This window comes from Haliaeetus albicilla, chromosome 8, assembly GCF_947461875.1.
Source record: "Haliaeetus albicilla chromosome 8, bHalAlb1.1, whole genome shotgun sequence".
In the NCBI taxonomy this organism is placed as follows: domain Eukaryota; kingdom Metazoa; phylum Chordata; class Aves; order Accipitriformes; family Accipitridae; genus Haliaeetus; species Haliaeetus albicilla.
This window is the reverse complement of record NC_091490.1, coordinates 12454453-12469759: the sequence shown is the minus strand read 5'-3', so window position 1 is coordinate 12469759 and position 15307 is coordinate 12454453. Positions and strand designations below refer to the sequence as shown.

Sequence of the window (15307 nt, the reverse complement as noted above, 5' to 3'; positions counted from 1 at the left end):
CATGTTCTCATCATGTCTCCATTCTTCAGGTATCATGACACAAACTTTGTAGAGCTGCTGTATAGGTATAAGACTGAGGGGTTTTTGGGTCAAAGAGAAAGAAATTCCAAGGCGCAGAGTCAACCTAGAGAGCACGTTGCCAAAGAACTCCCTTTTCCTTCTTTCAGAAATGTATCAGTACATATATTTTGTGTGCAAGAGTAACAGCAAGAGAAGTCAGTCCTCAAATAAGATGATCTCAAGCAGATGAAGTTTTTCAGTTTTTACAATCCACAATTTAAATTCCATGTGGAAGGCAAAGCAGCGAAATCTGTCTCTTAAAGTATATTTTGTAATATTCAATTGCATGAGCTTAGCTGCAGACTTTTTTTTAGTAGTCCAAACACTGAGTTTGTATTACTAATTTCTTTTTTAAAATTAATTTAGATTCCAGTCCTATGAGGGTGACATGTTGTCCCTGATCAAGACATGATGAAGGAATTAACCGTGGTGACATTTTCATATCTGAGATTAAAATAAGACACACATCTGCCAAATGCAAGCAGAAGGCAAAATCTTGTTACTTTTTCTAAATCCTCTGACAGCAGTTGGATTTTTGACTTAACCAAATTGTAAAATTTTGTTAAGATCAATGCCCACATAACAGGTAGAGAAGCACAGAAAATCTTAAGAATTCAGGATGTGTGCTAGTCTCATAGGAGAAAAGTCAGAAAAAAATGCAAGAGTGCATTTTCTTTTTAGTAGAGTAAGCCAATTACTTCCCTTTAACTTCATCATCATGCAGGCACTTGTTTAAAAACTGCAGATGTTTACAGTTACTGACTATGAATTGTTTCCCTCATTTATTCTGGATAAATTTATTATCTTACTGGGGTTTTCCTGCACAAAATCTGAGCAAAATTTAAGGGTCCACAGTGTCATCTAATTATATCCTTTCTGCTGTCTCACTAGCTCTTTAACTACCTCAACCCAACTGAAGCTTTCACTGTAACTAGGAGCATGAGAATCAAGAGCTGGAATAATGTGCTTGGGCCTGGACGTTGTAGAGGGGGTTTGCGCCTTTGTGCCATAACACTCATGATAGCCCTGGCTGACTTACCGCAACAGCTTTCCATGTGTTTGGGATAGCCTTGGATTCCGGGCACAGTAATGGAGCTAGTGAGATGAAGCCACTTACTAGTAAAGCACTAAGAAAGTAATGTTTGGGTTTGTGTGTAGTTCTTAACCCATCTGTTGCAAGCAGCATTCAGAATTATGAAACAAGAATCAAACGTAAGCTCTTGTAATGCTGTGCACCATGTTTTGGTAACTTGTCAGGTGACCTTTGCAGAACTTCCAGTAATACTGCTTCTTCCATTTGGAAATAAGAAACACAATCAAAGAAGCAGCAATATGTGCAGCAGTGTAATAAGTACATTGTCATCAAATATGAAGGAGATGCTTATTCATACACTTCAGTTCTGTACACTTTTTTGTTACCCAACTGTGTACATGCTAATAGCAGTGTGACTTTACAAAGCTGGATTTGTTTGAAAAATGTATGGTTTTCTATGGGACACTTCATGCAGGATGTTTTGCAGTCTGATTTATGGAAGAGCAATCTCTGCAAGATCTGTGAATCTTGCAGAAAAAACACAAAGCAAATTTATGTATCTAAAATGATGTTAGCTTGGATAGCTTCATGCAGGAGCAGAATGTTAGACAGCAAGGCTGTATCCAGCCTTACTCCAAATGTTTTGCTTTGAGTTACATCTAGTGCAGGCTTATCGTTATGAGTATACTGGCAATGACAGTATGTAGTGTGTAATCTAAAGAAATCAAACAAATAAAATGTGTCCCTAGATGGTTTTAAAATGTAGAGTGCCCATTTCTAGTTTTCTGTAGCCTGCTGGCTCAATATGTGGCTAGAAGAAAGGAGATAAGCAAATGGTGAATGATACGAGATGGCAGCTACAGTTGGCTTATGAGAATTGTTCTGCCTCTGGCACTCTGGATCATGAACTTCATCACATCCAAGAAATGTTAACAGCTCGGCCCCTCGGGCTTTAGCAGCTCTGACTATCTTTGTGGGTTTTGTAATTGACAGCTCCGCTGTCGGTATGCAGCTCTGATTGGCATTCTGTACGACTCAAATGCATGAGGGTTTCAGCCTACTGTTCTTTTGCAGAAACACCATGATGGGCATCTGAGTGACATTTTAATTTGATAATGAAAGCACCATTAAATCAGAAAAGAGAAAAATGCCTGTGTTTGTGGCACAAGATATTTTGTGTGACCGCTGAGGTCATTTGAGAAAGGCCTGCTGTTGAAATAGTTATACAAGTTTGCCAGCAATGACTCACTACCGTGGTGGCTGCAGATAAATTCCAGTTGCTTGCTACTTGTTTTTGAAGATTTTGGTATTAGGGATTTCTGTATGTTGCTTAAACAGTAAAAATCCAGCAACACTTAAGTTTGCTTGAAAAAGGTTAGGATTTCTCACATTTCTTCATATCTGAAACGCTGCAATAAGCTGTGATCTGTACACCCTGCTGTCCCTTTTGACTGCGTCAGAGGGGGATACATTTTAGCACCATTAAAACCTCCTGATTTGTCAGCGACAGGCCTTTCCTTCCTGTGTCTATTTCTAAAGAGATCCTGACTGGAGTCAGAGCACACATCATTCAGTGCAAGTCTTCAGGATTCAAACTTCCAGATGTTCACATCTTAGATGTTTTCTCATCTCTCTCATTGAGGCATATGTATTACAGTATCACCTGTGGAAACCGAACTCATGGATTTGGGTTGTGCTAGATAATGTTATACCTGCATCTGTCTCTCCATGTCTATATAATATATTTAGAGAAATCTAAACTTTGCTGTAAATAATTGACAGTCTAAATAGCCAAATGTATTCTTCTGCCATCCTATAGATAAGGAATTGTGATAGTGAAATATTACATGTTTTGACTAAAACTATGCAGGAAAGCTGTGGCAGAATTACAATCAGGTCCATGTTCTTAAGCTTTTCCTGGTGCTTTTCATCTGCAAAGGTCTTAAGAAATCAAAAACTTACAGTGACTTTTTATTTTCTCCAGTTTATTTCCACTTCCAGCTGTTGAAGGTTTAGATTTCTATTCATCAGACATAGATTTTATTCTTTAGGAACTATAGATTTAGGAGGGTTTGTTCTGTATGCAGCTAATTCTAAAATTAACTGTCCATCTATTGATAACCCAGTTGGAACTGGCTAGTGATCTCTTGGGAAGTGACCCCAGGACCAGTACAAGAAGGGTAGATGCTACTAGTTCAGCATGGAGTTACTGTTATTGAGATACGTAATTTTGCCAGCCAGGGTTTTGTTTGCACCACTGGTCACAATCCCTCCAGGACCTTGTCTTCAGCTCAGGGGTCCACTCACTTGAAACTCTCTAAATCCGTGCTCATTACATTTAGCAGTAGTTTGCTAGTTAAGTGATCTTGGTGATGTACATGTTGGTGATGCCTGGAAAAGCATGGTTGTGATAAGAATGGGCTATTCAAAATTATTTTTGTGCATCTACTCTGTGGACCTGTACTGTCATCTTCATTTGACTCCTACTGTTGACCTGTAGGAAAAAACCTTTTGTTACTTGCCTTCTGCTAACAGAATGGTGTAGCAAATACAATATTATCAATCGACTCTGCGGTAATTACCACTTCCAACTTCTGCTGAATGTTGAGTGTGTAACTGTAAATGCATTTGGGTTTTTTTAAGGAATATTAATAATTCTCATACTGTGACTGACATTAAGGTATCTAATGTTACTTTGAAAGCACAAGTGAGTTAAACCTTGTAATGTCTTTGTGAAATGGATTAATGTAAAAATTTTGCAGGTGGTGAATAGGGACACAAATAAAATTAAATGTTTTTTCCAGGTCACTCAGCAGATCTATGATAAAAGTAGGTACTGGACTTAAATATCTTTTCATGAGTTTCTGTACAAAAACTAAATTAAAAAAACTGCAATATTCTAAATTTCGCCCTGAAATCACTAGGCAAGCTGAATTAAGACACATCTTAACAGAACAGCAGCAATGTCATCTAATCCAAATACTGAAAGCATGCAGCCCTTGATGATAGCCTGTCGGAACTGCTCGACAGTTTGTTTCAAATACTTGAAAGGTGTCTTCTAAATAATATTCTAAATAATACTTTTCTATAATTTTAACTTTGATCATACTTTAGAAAAATAGCCAAAGCAAAGTGCTGTTTATGTTTTCTTCCTTTTGAAAGGTTGAAGTCTAAGATGATATCTTGATATTTTTCTTCCATGAGCTTTACCTTCCTAGGTATGAAAATCTTTCAGCAAAACTAGTGGTTTAGTGGTATTTCAGATATCTTTAACCCTATCCTTTGTTTGTTGTTCTCCTGTGATGCTATATTGCAACAAATAAAAACCCATCTGTGTTTGCTGTTATTGCTCACAGCTGTTTTTCAGAAAACCTGTAAGGAAAAAAATAACTTGGATGATTGTAGAAGCCAGTTCATAGCCAGGAGAGTCCTGACTCTCTACTTACTTTTTCACAGGCCTCCAGAATTGGCATCAAAGTATGCAAATTTCTCTGAGGGAGTGTGCAAGCCTGGTTATGCATCAGCGCTCATGACTGTCATCTTCCCAAAGTAAGTAATTAACTTTACTGGGTTTTTTTTTCCCTCTTCCCCTGATGACTTCTCATCCTTCAAGGTGGGTGATCTGCAGAGATTGTCTTGAAAGTGTCGTTACTCTGTCACTTGATTGGTTGAAGGGGAGACTGGTGTTGAAATTCTGGGCTCTTTGAGCGGTCAGTGGCAATGGCTTAATTGATTTCAGTCTGACTAGGAGCTTGCTCAAAGAGTAGCGAGTTCTGTGTGTTGAATAATAAAACAGATTATATTGTCAGTGTACGTTACAGATGTGTGGTCAAGCTCACTGCTGGTGCCAGATGATGCAATCCATAGGAAGCTTTGGACATGAAGTGACATTAAGTTATCTGGAGTAGTAAATTGTGTTTGTTTTTTTTTTAACTTGGGAGAACAGGGTAAAGCATCCCTCAGGTGCCTGGAGGCTTTGCAATAGTTTTTTCCAAAGAGTCTAAGACATGTTATTAGCAAGCTGTACATCTTACTGTGTTGAGAAGTTATTGTTAGCTGAAGTGTTACTAGTTTCTTTAGAATTTGTTTCCTTCTGAAAGGGTAGAAAGTTGCAGTACTGTTTGATAGCTCTCAGAAATGAGGAATGTAATCATAACAGATCAACCAAAACTTACAAGGATCTCAGTTTGGTTCATCAAATGGAAAATTTGACCGAATGGTTATTTGACCTTTGTACAAGCTTCTAATGCATGTGGAAAAGGTGCTCTAGTGCAGTGATCTCTTTGGCAAAAGAGGTTGTGGACTTTTTAACACATCTTATAAAAGATGTATTTTTTTTTCTTTTGAGGAGGGCATTTCCATGACTTGTACGTATAGAGGTTAAGTTGGGTGACAGTGGCCTTCAGGCCAAGCCTGAAACTGGTGGTATCTTCTTTGGTTTTATTGGCAAACATGGTATCTGCAAACTTTAAAAATTAAAAATAAATTGCCAATTACATTGCCTTGTAACCAGCAGATATTACAGCCAGGCCTTAAAACCAAAACAAAATGCTAAGTGTTGAGGCTATGTTCTCTATCACCAGTGTAAAACAAACAATTATCAGTATTACCTTCTGTGTGAATTTTGGAACTCTGGTTAGAATATAAATAAATACTAGAACCAAACGTAGACAAATGATCATCCTCTTCTGAAGAACTTTGAGTGCTTTTAAATCTGTGTTTGTGTATATATTAAATGTAAATAGTACAGAAGAGGAATATAAGGTAATTTAACTGTGGTAAGATGTCTGAAGCTAAAGCCTTCCTTTCTTTATACAGCTGAAACCTAACTGCCCTTCCCAAGGCATGTCTGTTGTTACATATTGATTCTGCTGAGATAAATTATATACACTGAAGAAGGAAGACTGTTTGGTACAGTTATTAAGGCCAGAAAAATACCATTAATGGTCCCTTATCCTGATCTGTTTCATGACATAGGACATGATGTTTTCTTCCAGTAAATTCATCGTGGATCACAGGGTAGTTAGCTTGATTTAAAGATTTCGGTTGGTGGAGAATCTGGTAATAATGTGCTACATTATTTATATGGATAAACTCATTATTGCAAAAATATTAATCTCATTTTAAATTTAAGACTTTGGCTTCAAGAAGGACTTTTTTGCCTGCTAGAATCTGAAGTGTTACTTATTCTTCTCCCTCAGTAGCTACTTACAGATCGCTATTCAGTCACCTTCTCCCAATAGCTAACTGCATTGAACTAATACCATGCAAAGAGGTAGTAACTTGTCTCTAGTCTAGCTAGGTGGTTGTTGTCTTGTTCATACATTGAAAAATCATATCCATAGTTCTAAAGACAGCATCTGGCTGGGGATTTATATTCAGTTGCTTCTCTGATGTGAACCCTAAACCTTACTAAGGTTGACTTTTTTTTCCAGGATGTCCTTTAATTCTTTATTAATTGAATTCAGTGTCAGACATTTCATTATTTTACCTAGGATTGGTGTAAGGATGGCTGACCAGTAGTCTGCAAAGAATTCCATGCTACACTTAAGATTCTTTCTCTTCTCAAACTTCTCTCATACTCAAAGAACCATGCAAAGTTACCATTACCAAGCCAGATATCATAATTTAATATACTTAGAACTCTTAAAGCCAAATTAGCTTGCCTGTTAATTTAAGAATTTGAGCTGCATGATTTCTTTTATTCTAGCTTTTGTTTTCAGTTGCTTGTATCATTAGGAAAACATCACCTCTGCGGCTGACGTTTTTCAGGCTTGGTCTTTGCCATAAAATGTGTGGTTTTGTTGGGTTTTTTTTTATTATTTGGATAAAGTTGGTTTGGCTGTTTTCAAGCATGAATAAAATGAATAAATGTTTTCCCATTCTAAAGGTTCCTGGCTTTTTAGTGCAATTTTAAATGTAAATAGGCAAAATATGATGGAAGTAGTTGCAATAGAATAAATATTTTTTAGAGGATGTAACTCTTCTTGGTAAGTGCTTCTTTAGCGGTAAAAAAGTGAGTTCAGACTTTACCAAGCTAGATGGATTAAAGAGCAATGCCCTGAGAAATCTCAAAATGTGGTTGCTGGTAAGGAAAGACTAAATGTTTTTTTGTTTTGTTTTGGTTTTGTTTTTTATGAGATCCTCAGTTGTTTAGTTCTTACTCTAGCAATGCTTGATGCCTTCATCGATAATCCTAGCTGGAAAAAATCCTAGGTTAAGTATGCACATGATAGGCTTATTGGAGAGTACTAAATAAAGGATTGGTTACTTTTAGAGAACAATCTGGATTGCCTGATTTAAATGCCACAGTCCAACAAAATATATGTTAATACATCCGATATGAAATAAGACATCTGGGAGGAACAAATGCAGATTATACCTTCAAGATGGAAAAACTGTTGTGGAAACAGACACAGAGAAAGCTTCATGTAATCTCAACAAAATATCATAGCTGAAATGCTATTTCACGTTCATATGTACACACATAAGTTGAGAAATTTTATGTGTAGCACTGATTTAAAATTAAACACCCCCCCCCCCAACCCCCCAACCCAAGACTTCTAGTATACCGTGTCCAGTTTTGATGGTGAAAGTCCAAGGGAGGGGAAATAAGAGATTGAAGGAAAAGCCACAAAAATGAACAAGGACTGGCTTAAACAGTAAAGTAAACAAAGCTCCTAGAAATAAGTCATCTTTCTGAAGCAGGAGTTGTATCCAAATGAAGAGAATAGGAAAGAGCATTAACTTTGGCAAGTTAAATATAAACCATAATGAGGTAGGCCAAAAAAATGTTGAGGAACAACTTTATAAAGGCATAAAAAAAAAAATAAAGCTTTTTGTCTAACTGTCAAAAGCAGAAAGCCTGCCAGAGATCCTGATGGGCTGATAGATGATCATAATATTACATGTGAGCTAAGGGAAGGTAAAGCCATAGCAGAGAAGTTATTTGCATTGCTATTCACTGGAGAACAGTTCCCACGTGGAGCCCTCCTTTCTGGGGGACAGGCTGGGGGAAGCTGACAGAAGGTTGACGTTTTGGAACAAATCAGCACAATGAATTGCTAGGAAAAGTTCTCACTTTGTGAAGAACTCGGTGGTGAAGTTGCCGAGTTACACGCAGTTGTGTATAATCATTGCTTAAATTGGCCACAGAAGGAGGAATGAAAAGCAGTAAACGTGTCAGGCTTCTCAAGAGGGGCCAGTGGAGCGTTTGGGAAACTGGAAACTAATAGTGAGCCTGGTTTCTGTATTAGGCACCTCGGTAGAAACTATAAAAGAAGAATAGAATTAGTGTTCATTCACAGGAATAAAGGCAATGATAGAGAGGAGTCAAGTTGTCTTCTGCAGCAGGAAGTCCTGCCCTGTAAATCTGCTCACGTTGTTTGAATGACTGGATGAGCATTTGATAAACGGTGATTTAACTAATACAAGATGTCTAGATTTCTTTAAAATAAAACAAACAAACAGAAAAACCAAGAAACCAACCAAACATTTGGTGTTTCAAAGACTTTTGGGAAATTAAACTGGTATAATCCTGTAGTGGTTAGGTAGTGACTAGGTAAAGATTGGAAACTGTATGGAAAAAAATAAGAAGATTGGACAGTACAGGGACGTTACCCCTGGAGTCCTCTGGAGAATGTGTGCTGGGATTTCTACTGTTCCAAGTGCTCATGAACTATTTGGAACAGATGATTAATAATAAAGTGCTGACACATTTTTCCAGGTAGCAAGACCAAAAGTTGACTGTGAGGAATGTCAGAGGAATCTCACAGTGCTAAGTGATGGGGCAGCAAAATAGCAGGCCAAATTCAGTTCTGATAGATGTAGTGTTTGTTGAGAAGATTGATCTGACAGCATATACCTAATGATGGACTTAGTTATGTCTTGCAAATCATGAAAGAGATCTTGGAATAACTGTGGATGGTTCCGTGACTTACTGACCAGCAATGGTTAAAAGACCGTAGGCATATTAGGAGATAAAATGCAGAAGAGCCAAGAATATGTTATGACACTGTATAAATACCCCTTGTGCCTCTATCTTCAATAACACATCTAATTCTCTTCAACTAATTTTGAAACAGATCTAGAAGAATTAGGTATATATAGTGGTAAGAAAGACTAAACAAAAACATGGAGCTATTTCCATGCTCAGAAAGATTGAATAGACTTAGACTTTCGAGTTTGAGGTAGAGCAAGCAGAGGCTATTCAGAAGTATGTGTAACATAGTGAATGGTATGGAGATGTTTAGGTGGTTGCTTCTTTCAGTAAAAGATTTTGGGGTATTAAATGTAAATATTGTGCACCAGGTTTAAAATAAACAAAGGGAAGTGCTATTTCATGCTATTTCCAGTTACGTTTTTCTGAGAATGAGGTCCCTCGTGGGCAAAAGATTAAAAAAAATAAAAAGATTGACAGTCAGGTTCTATTGACTGCAAGGATTCAGAAACAGGCACGGAAATCCTGAAGTTAGAGGAGGCTGGAAACTAAATGGATGTTGAGGGCAGGGTGTAGTTTTATATATTCCCTGTTTCTTAGGCGTTTTACTGAAATACTGGTCAATGGACACAGACATCAAGTATTGGGCAAAATGGATGTTTGGTCTAATCTATTGTGCCTGTGCCTGTGTTTTTGTTTTGTTTGGTTCTGGGTTTTTTAATTATTATGCCTTAAAGGCAGACTGGCATAGCTTCAGAAGAACATGCTGTAATCTGAATCATGGCAGTGGCTTCCCACGAAGAGAAATGGATGCATGATCTCAGTACTGCATCTCAGTGTAGGAGCTGGCTCACTGGGCTGCGTCTGCTGCTCACTGTAAATGAAGGAGTTATCTAATTTTTTACCTTCCAGGACAATACGACTCTGCCTCTTGCAAACGTCCCAACAGTAGATAATGACTCAAAGTGCCTGAAGTACGGTTACTGGTTTCGGAATGATACAAAGAAAATGACAAGCATCTTTGGTAAAATGGCATCAGTAGGTCAGTGAATTAAACTACTATGTTCAGTGAATTAGACTATTTTTAGTAGGTCTGAGGTCACCTACAAGTCTGGAGCTAATGCTTTGACCTTTTCGTAGAAGGCACTAACTTGTGTTTGCAGTGGTAACACTGCAGTCTCCTGCATGTCTGGCCTTACTGTGGAAACGATGCTGCCTGTCTACAGTTCTTTCTATGCCCTATTCTTTATCAAATGAGAAAGGAGACCTCTGCCCGTGGTTTGCGGCTGACATGCCAGCCCGGGACAGTTCAGCTACTGACAATTTTCCAACCACAAGCTCTTGTAAGTTGGCAGCTAATACTAGAAATTAGAGGAGGCGGTAAATGGAGAGGGAATGTCTGCAGCCTGCAGACTTGTGAATCTGTGTTTGGTAAGAGAACGTGGAGAAAAAAGTATTTAAAGAAAGATAAAGAGTATCTGAAAGGATTTCAGAATAAGGGGGAAGGGGGAAATTCAATATACAACAAATCAATAGGTATTGTGACCAAAATAGTGAATTTAACATTTGTGATTCAGATACATAAGACTATTTTTAGCACCAAGGATATGATCATAAACATCTCTTCCTAGTCAGTTGGTGCTAAGAAATAGTCTTATATGAATCACAAACTTCTTTAAGTCACTTAAGAAACAAAATCACTTTTGTTTGTTTGATTATTCTGGTGCAAGTGTTGTCTCAATTAACAACTGGCATTTTCTTCAGTCTTTTTGTTTGTTTGTTTCCTTATTTTTCAATACTGCAGCCTGCTCTTCACTCCGAGGAAAAACAGCTCTCCTGTAAACTCTTCTAGGTTTCTATTTTCTTGCTGAATTGTTTCTTTGTACATTAAGTTCAAAATTTTTTAAGCTTTCATATCAGTGGAGAATGTATGACGCAGATTTATGCCAGCTGTAGAAATTTCAGTGGCTGCCTCTGAAGTAATTCTGTGTTTTTGGGGTTTTTTTTTCCTGATGTTTAGTTCCCCCTTGATACTGTAGGTCATAGAGTCCTGTGTGTTTCTCCACTTCCACAGGCCAGTTGTGTATAGCTGGGACAGCTCCAGAAGGCCTTTCTCTAAAGTCTACAGGGTAGACTCCTGTTTCCTTGCTAACACAGCTTGGCAAAAATTTCTTTCCCATTGCTGTCTTGCAGGTATAGTTTATGCAGGTTTTATACTTCAGGAAAAAAACCCATTCTTACATGCATTCTTATATGCAAATGGGCAATAGGGGCTTCAGGTGGAACTGGGGCTTTAGCAAGGGCTTTAGTAGGGGTCAGGATAATTTAAAAATGTAGTCCCCTCATCCGAAATACTTCCCCATTCGTTTCCATATCCCCTTCCAGGAAGCTGTGCCTATTATAATAAGCACACAAGAGCATCTTTCCATTCCACGCTTTCCTGCTTTGTTACTTAGGTATTCAGAAAAAAATATTTTAAAAAGAGAATTTTTAACCCTCTGCTTAGAACTAACTTTATTCATGTTGGGCTGTCTCAGTGCCTCATGAATTAGTGCCATACCCAGCATGGACTTGTGCTGAAGTGACAGGGCATGAGCTCAGTGCTTAGAGACTGTCAGCACAGGTGATGGCTGTTTCCTTGTGATTAACTATTTAAGGAGAGCAGAGGAAGCCAAAGGACGGCAGCTTCACGTGGTTCACGAGAGCTCACTGCAGAAGTAGGCTAGTTAATTAGTTTGCCACTGAGGATTGCTATGGGAATTCAAAACTATTCCCTGACTGTAGCATGATCCATCTACTGCATATTTTGCAGTCTCTTCAGGTGCAGGGGGTAGTATCTCTTATTTTTTAAGATACATAAAATTGTATATATATGCTAAATTAGTTATTGACAGTAGGGTTGGTTTTGTCTTCTAAACATATGTATAATGTACATCTCATTTTGAAATACGCTCAAGTGGTTCATTTTGTTAATGTGAACTGTGAAAGCATCTTGTGCACAATGAAAGAGGGATTTCTCAAGGCTCCCACTGAAGTCAGGGTCCCTGTGTCGTAGACACTGCTGTGAGAAAGACTTTTTGCTTTCCTTCAAACAAAGATTACTCCTGTTCTAGGAACAGGGAGTACTCAAACCCCAATCCCTTCTTTAAGTCTCTTGGTCTGTGCTAGTGCATTCAGGAGTAGTGTATGATGATGGTGGAGATTGTTTCAGAGCTCAAAGTTACATTTGGTGTCCTGGTAACTGCTGTAATCACTGCTCTGTAAGGAAATTGGTATGTGCCAGTGCCCAAAAGTGTGTTTGAGGGTGTCAGAGGGCTGACCTGGAGTCTTTATCACAACTCCCCTCAGATCCTGTGTCTTGCTTATTCTGCCTGTCCCCACAGCAAAGACGAAGGAAATACTTCTTGTTGCATTATTGAGGTTTGAATTTGCAGGGACAAGTTTATGCAGGTGTATTTTCTCCTGAGCAGTGCTGAACATCATTAGGTTCCCTCAGTTCCTTGGTTAACTCTGGCTAAAGGAGTTCAGGAGGGGAAAGGAGAGATGAAAGAGGAATTGATGGTGCCCTGGTCGATTAAGCCATCGGTGTTTCCCATTTCTCCAAGCTCCAAGCTGTTCAGTGCCTGGCTTGTGCCAGGGATGTCAGAGCATGCTGCTGCTCATATTGGCCTCCTGTCACCTCCTTACTCAGTGTTTTGTAAAACCCAGGCTAAATAAACATCTGAGCCAAAAAAATGCATGCTCCTAAAATTACTTCTGGTGTTTGGGCAGCAGCTGCCCACCCAGAGCTCCCTGGCTTTTCCAGTAATATATCTTCCTATGTGGTTAGCTGCTGTCCCACTGTCACTGCTGGCAAAGGGAACATTTTGCACTGCTCTACCTTTCTTTCCTTGTGATTTTTCTGTAGTGCCTTTTTTCTTCCTTATATGTTAGTTCTTGAGTGAAGATTTTCTCACTTTTTCATCTCTGCAATTAGTGTGTTGGGTATTACATACAATTTGAAGGCACTTACAAAGAGGATGATTTTTTAAAATACATATTAACGCAGATTTTGAGTGGCAGAATTGGTCAGAATATACAGCAGGAATAATTCCTATGTTTTATTGTCATGTGCTCATTTGAGAGACTTAAATCTCTCACACTTCTGCCTAAAGGTGAAAAGTATGTTATTTCACAAAATATTTTGTCACAGCTGGCTATACTTCAGTGAACATACAGCACAGTCTGTTAGGAGATATTTGCTTTTAATGTTCAGACTAAGATTGTTGTCTGAGCTCTTGTTGCTATTTATAACTGGGGCAATTGGATTGATCTTCACAACAACCTAACTGCTTCAGTCCCTTCCACCTGCCTTGTCTGCAGGAGGAAGCTGGGATTAAGAGGCAACATTTGATAACCCATGTTCACAGTGTTGCAAACCTCCGGTACCAAAGTGGTAGTAACCAAAGCTCCCTTTAAAGCGTGGTCAAATAGCTGATTTCTCTGTGATAGATTCCCTGCATTCATTTTTTTTGTAGTGAGCAATGATTGGGAACGTTAATTCCAGAGATGAGCAGATGAAACTGTATACAGAAATTCATTGCTAGCTCTTAATTCATAGCACCGATTAACCAGCTTGGAGCTCATACTTCAAAACAAACTTCGATGTCAACAGCTCATTTCTTCACTTCTGGCAGCCTCTGAAGATGTGCATGCTGCTGTGTCAGGTTGCAATAGATGTGTCATAATGTAAGAGTAGATTAAAAAAAAAAAAAAGGCTTGGGTTTTTGTGTCTGCACCCCCTTTTCTCTGTGGCACTGTTTGCTTAAGGAGTTTGTGCTGCCCCTTGTGCTGCTCCATTACCTGAGCTAGCGTAACTGCCTGTGGACAGTGCAATAAACTGGGTAAGTAAAATAATCCTTATGTCTGAACATGAGTTTTCTCTCCCCCATCCATCTACTTGATTTGTGCAAGATTATTTTTAATCCAGATGAGTTCACTGATCCAGTTTATGGAATTACCAAATCGTTATACAAACCCCACCAAGGGTGCAGCTTGGGAATGAAGAGCTAAGGTAATGGGACTGCAAAAACTCTGTAAGCCAGCCTGGGCACCAGAACAGAGGTATGAGGAGCTGTTGCTCAGGAGGTAGGGATCTGGTTTCACCTTCAGTTCATGCAGGTTGTTCTCTCTATCCCATGTTGAATTTTTAACCTTTAAAAAAATGTGCGAAGTAGTACATGCAATTCCTGTGTGCTGATCATGACAGTAGGTTCTACATCAGAGCCATTTCTGGAGCTGAAATCTCTCATGCTTAACCTCTCTCAAGAGTTTAAAAAAAAAAAAGTATGTGAATCCATGTGATGTGCAGGCTTTGTGCCTGAAAAGTTTGTCTTCAGATTCCTTTTCGTGACTTCTGAATTAAGTGAGACTGTTAGATGAAAGCTGGAATATGGACATATGGACCTTACTGAGCGTGTGCCTTTCTGGCTTCAAAAAAGGTGCAGAGCATATGCACTCTTGCTTCAGTATGAGTACACTGCATCTTATGCCGTAGTGGGAACAGGATGGGGGTTTTTGTCTTGTTTTGCATTTTTTTTTTGTTTTCTAGAATACTAGAGTTATTTCTAAATTGTGAACTTTAACAAAAAAAAAAAAAAAGGGACAGCTTTGCAAATGTACAAGTAACTAACTGTATTTGCGTGAGCATGATGATTGTAATAGAAATAATAAACTTAATCTGTGCCAACAAATAAGCATATTTTATTGTGCATGTGTGTTTAGGCTCTGTTGCTGTGGCCCATCTGGTCTAAAGCTACACCAATAAGAATGTTTAACTTTGAGGAAAAATCTTGCAGCAAAGATTGCTTGAGGATCTAAATGCATTTGAGTGAATGAAAATAGCAGTGAGCGTGAAATGAAATGAATGAAAAATATCAGTGAGCATGAAAGTTAAGCAGTGTATGTAATATCACTGTTGTTTTGATATATATGTCTTACCTTTTCTTTTTCTCAGATCCCCCTATGAAAGTGTGTTTGGGTATCTCTCTTTTTATTAAAACTCTGACTTTGACTCTCTGAAGGTTCATCTTTATTGGTCCAGCCCATCGTTGCCGCAGAGCCCCAAGAAGTTCTCTGGCATCTCTGAGGCTCTGTCTGTCACCAGTGATTTCCTCTTGCCATAGAAAATCATGCGCTTCCCTCAGAGTTTTCTGAATTGTTTTCAAGAGTGGATAATTGTTCCTTCTGAGCTCCCTACTGGTGGTTTTCATGAAGTTTCCTATCTTTGGGTAGAT

At 38.5% G+C, this 15307-nt stretch overlaps 1 protein-coding gene across 8 annotated transcripts in view; it reads left to right on the top strand.

Annotated features, from left to right (window-relative positions):
* Positions 1-15307, top strand: part of ST3GAL3 (ST3 beta-galactoside alpha-2,3-sialyltransferase 3) — a 194293-nt gene that overhangs the window by 68327 nt on the left and 110659 nt on the right. For all 8 annotated transcript variants that reach the window (XM_069788930.1, XM_069788926.1, XM_069788932.1 and 5 more), the window contains one exon: positions 4550-4642. In XM_069788930.1, coding sequence (XP_069645031.1) covers positions 4550-4642 — 93 coding nt within the window. The remainder of the gene's footprint in view (positions 1-4549; positions 4643-15307) is intronic.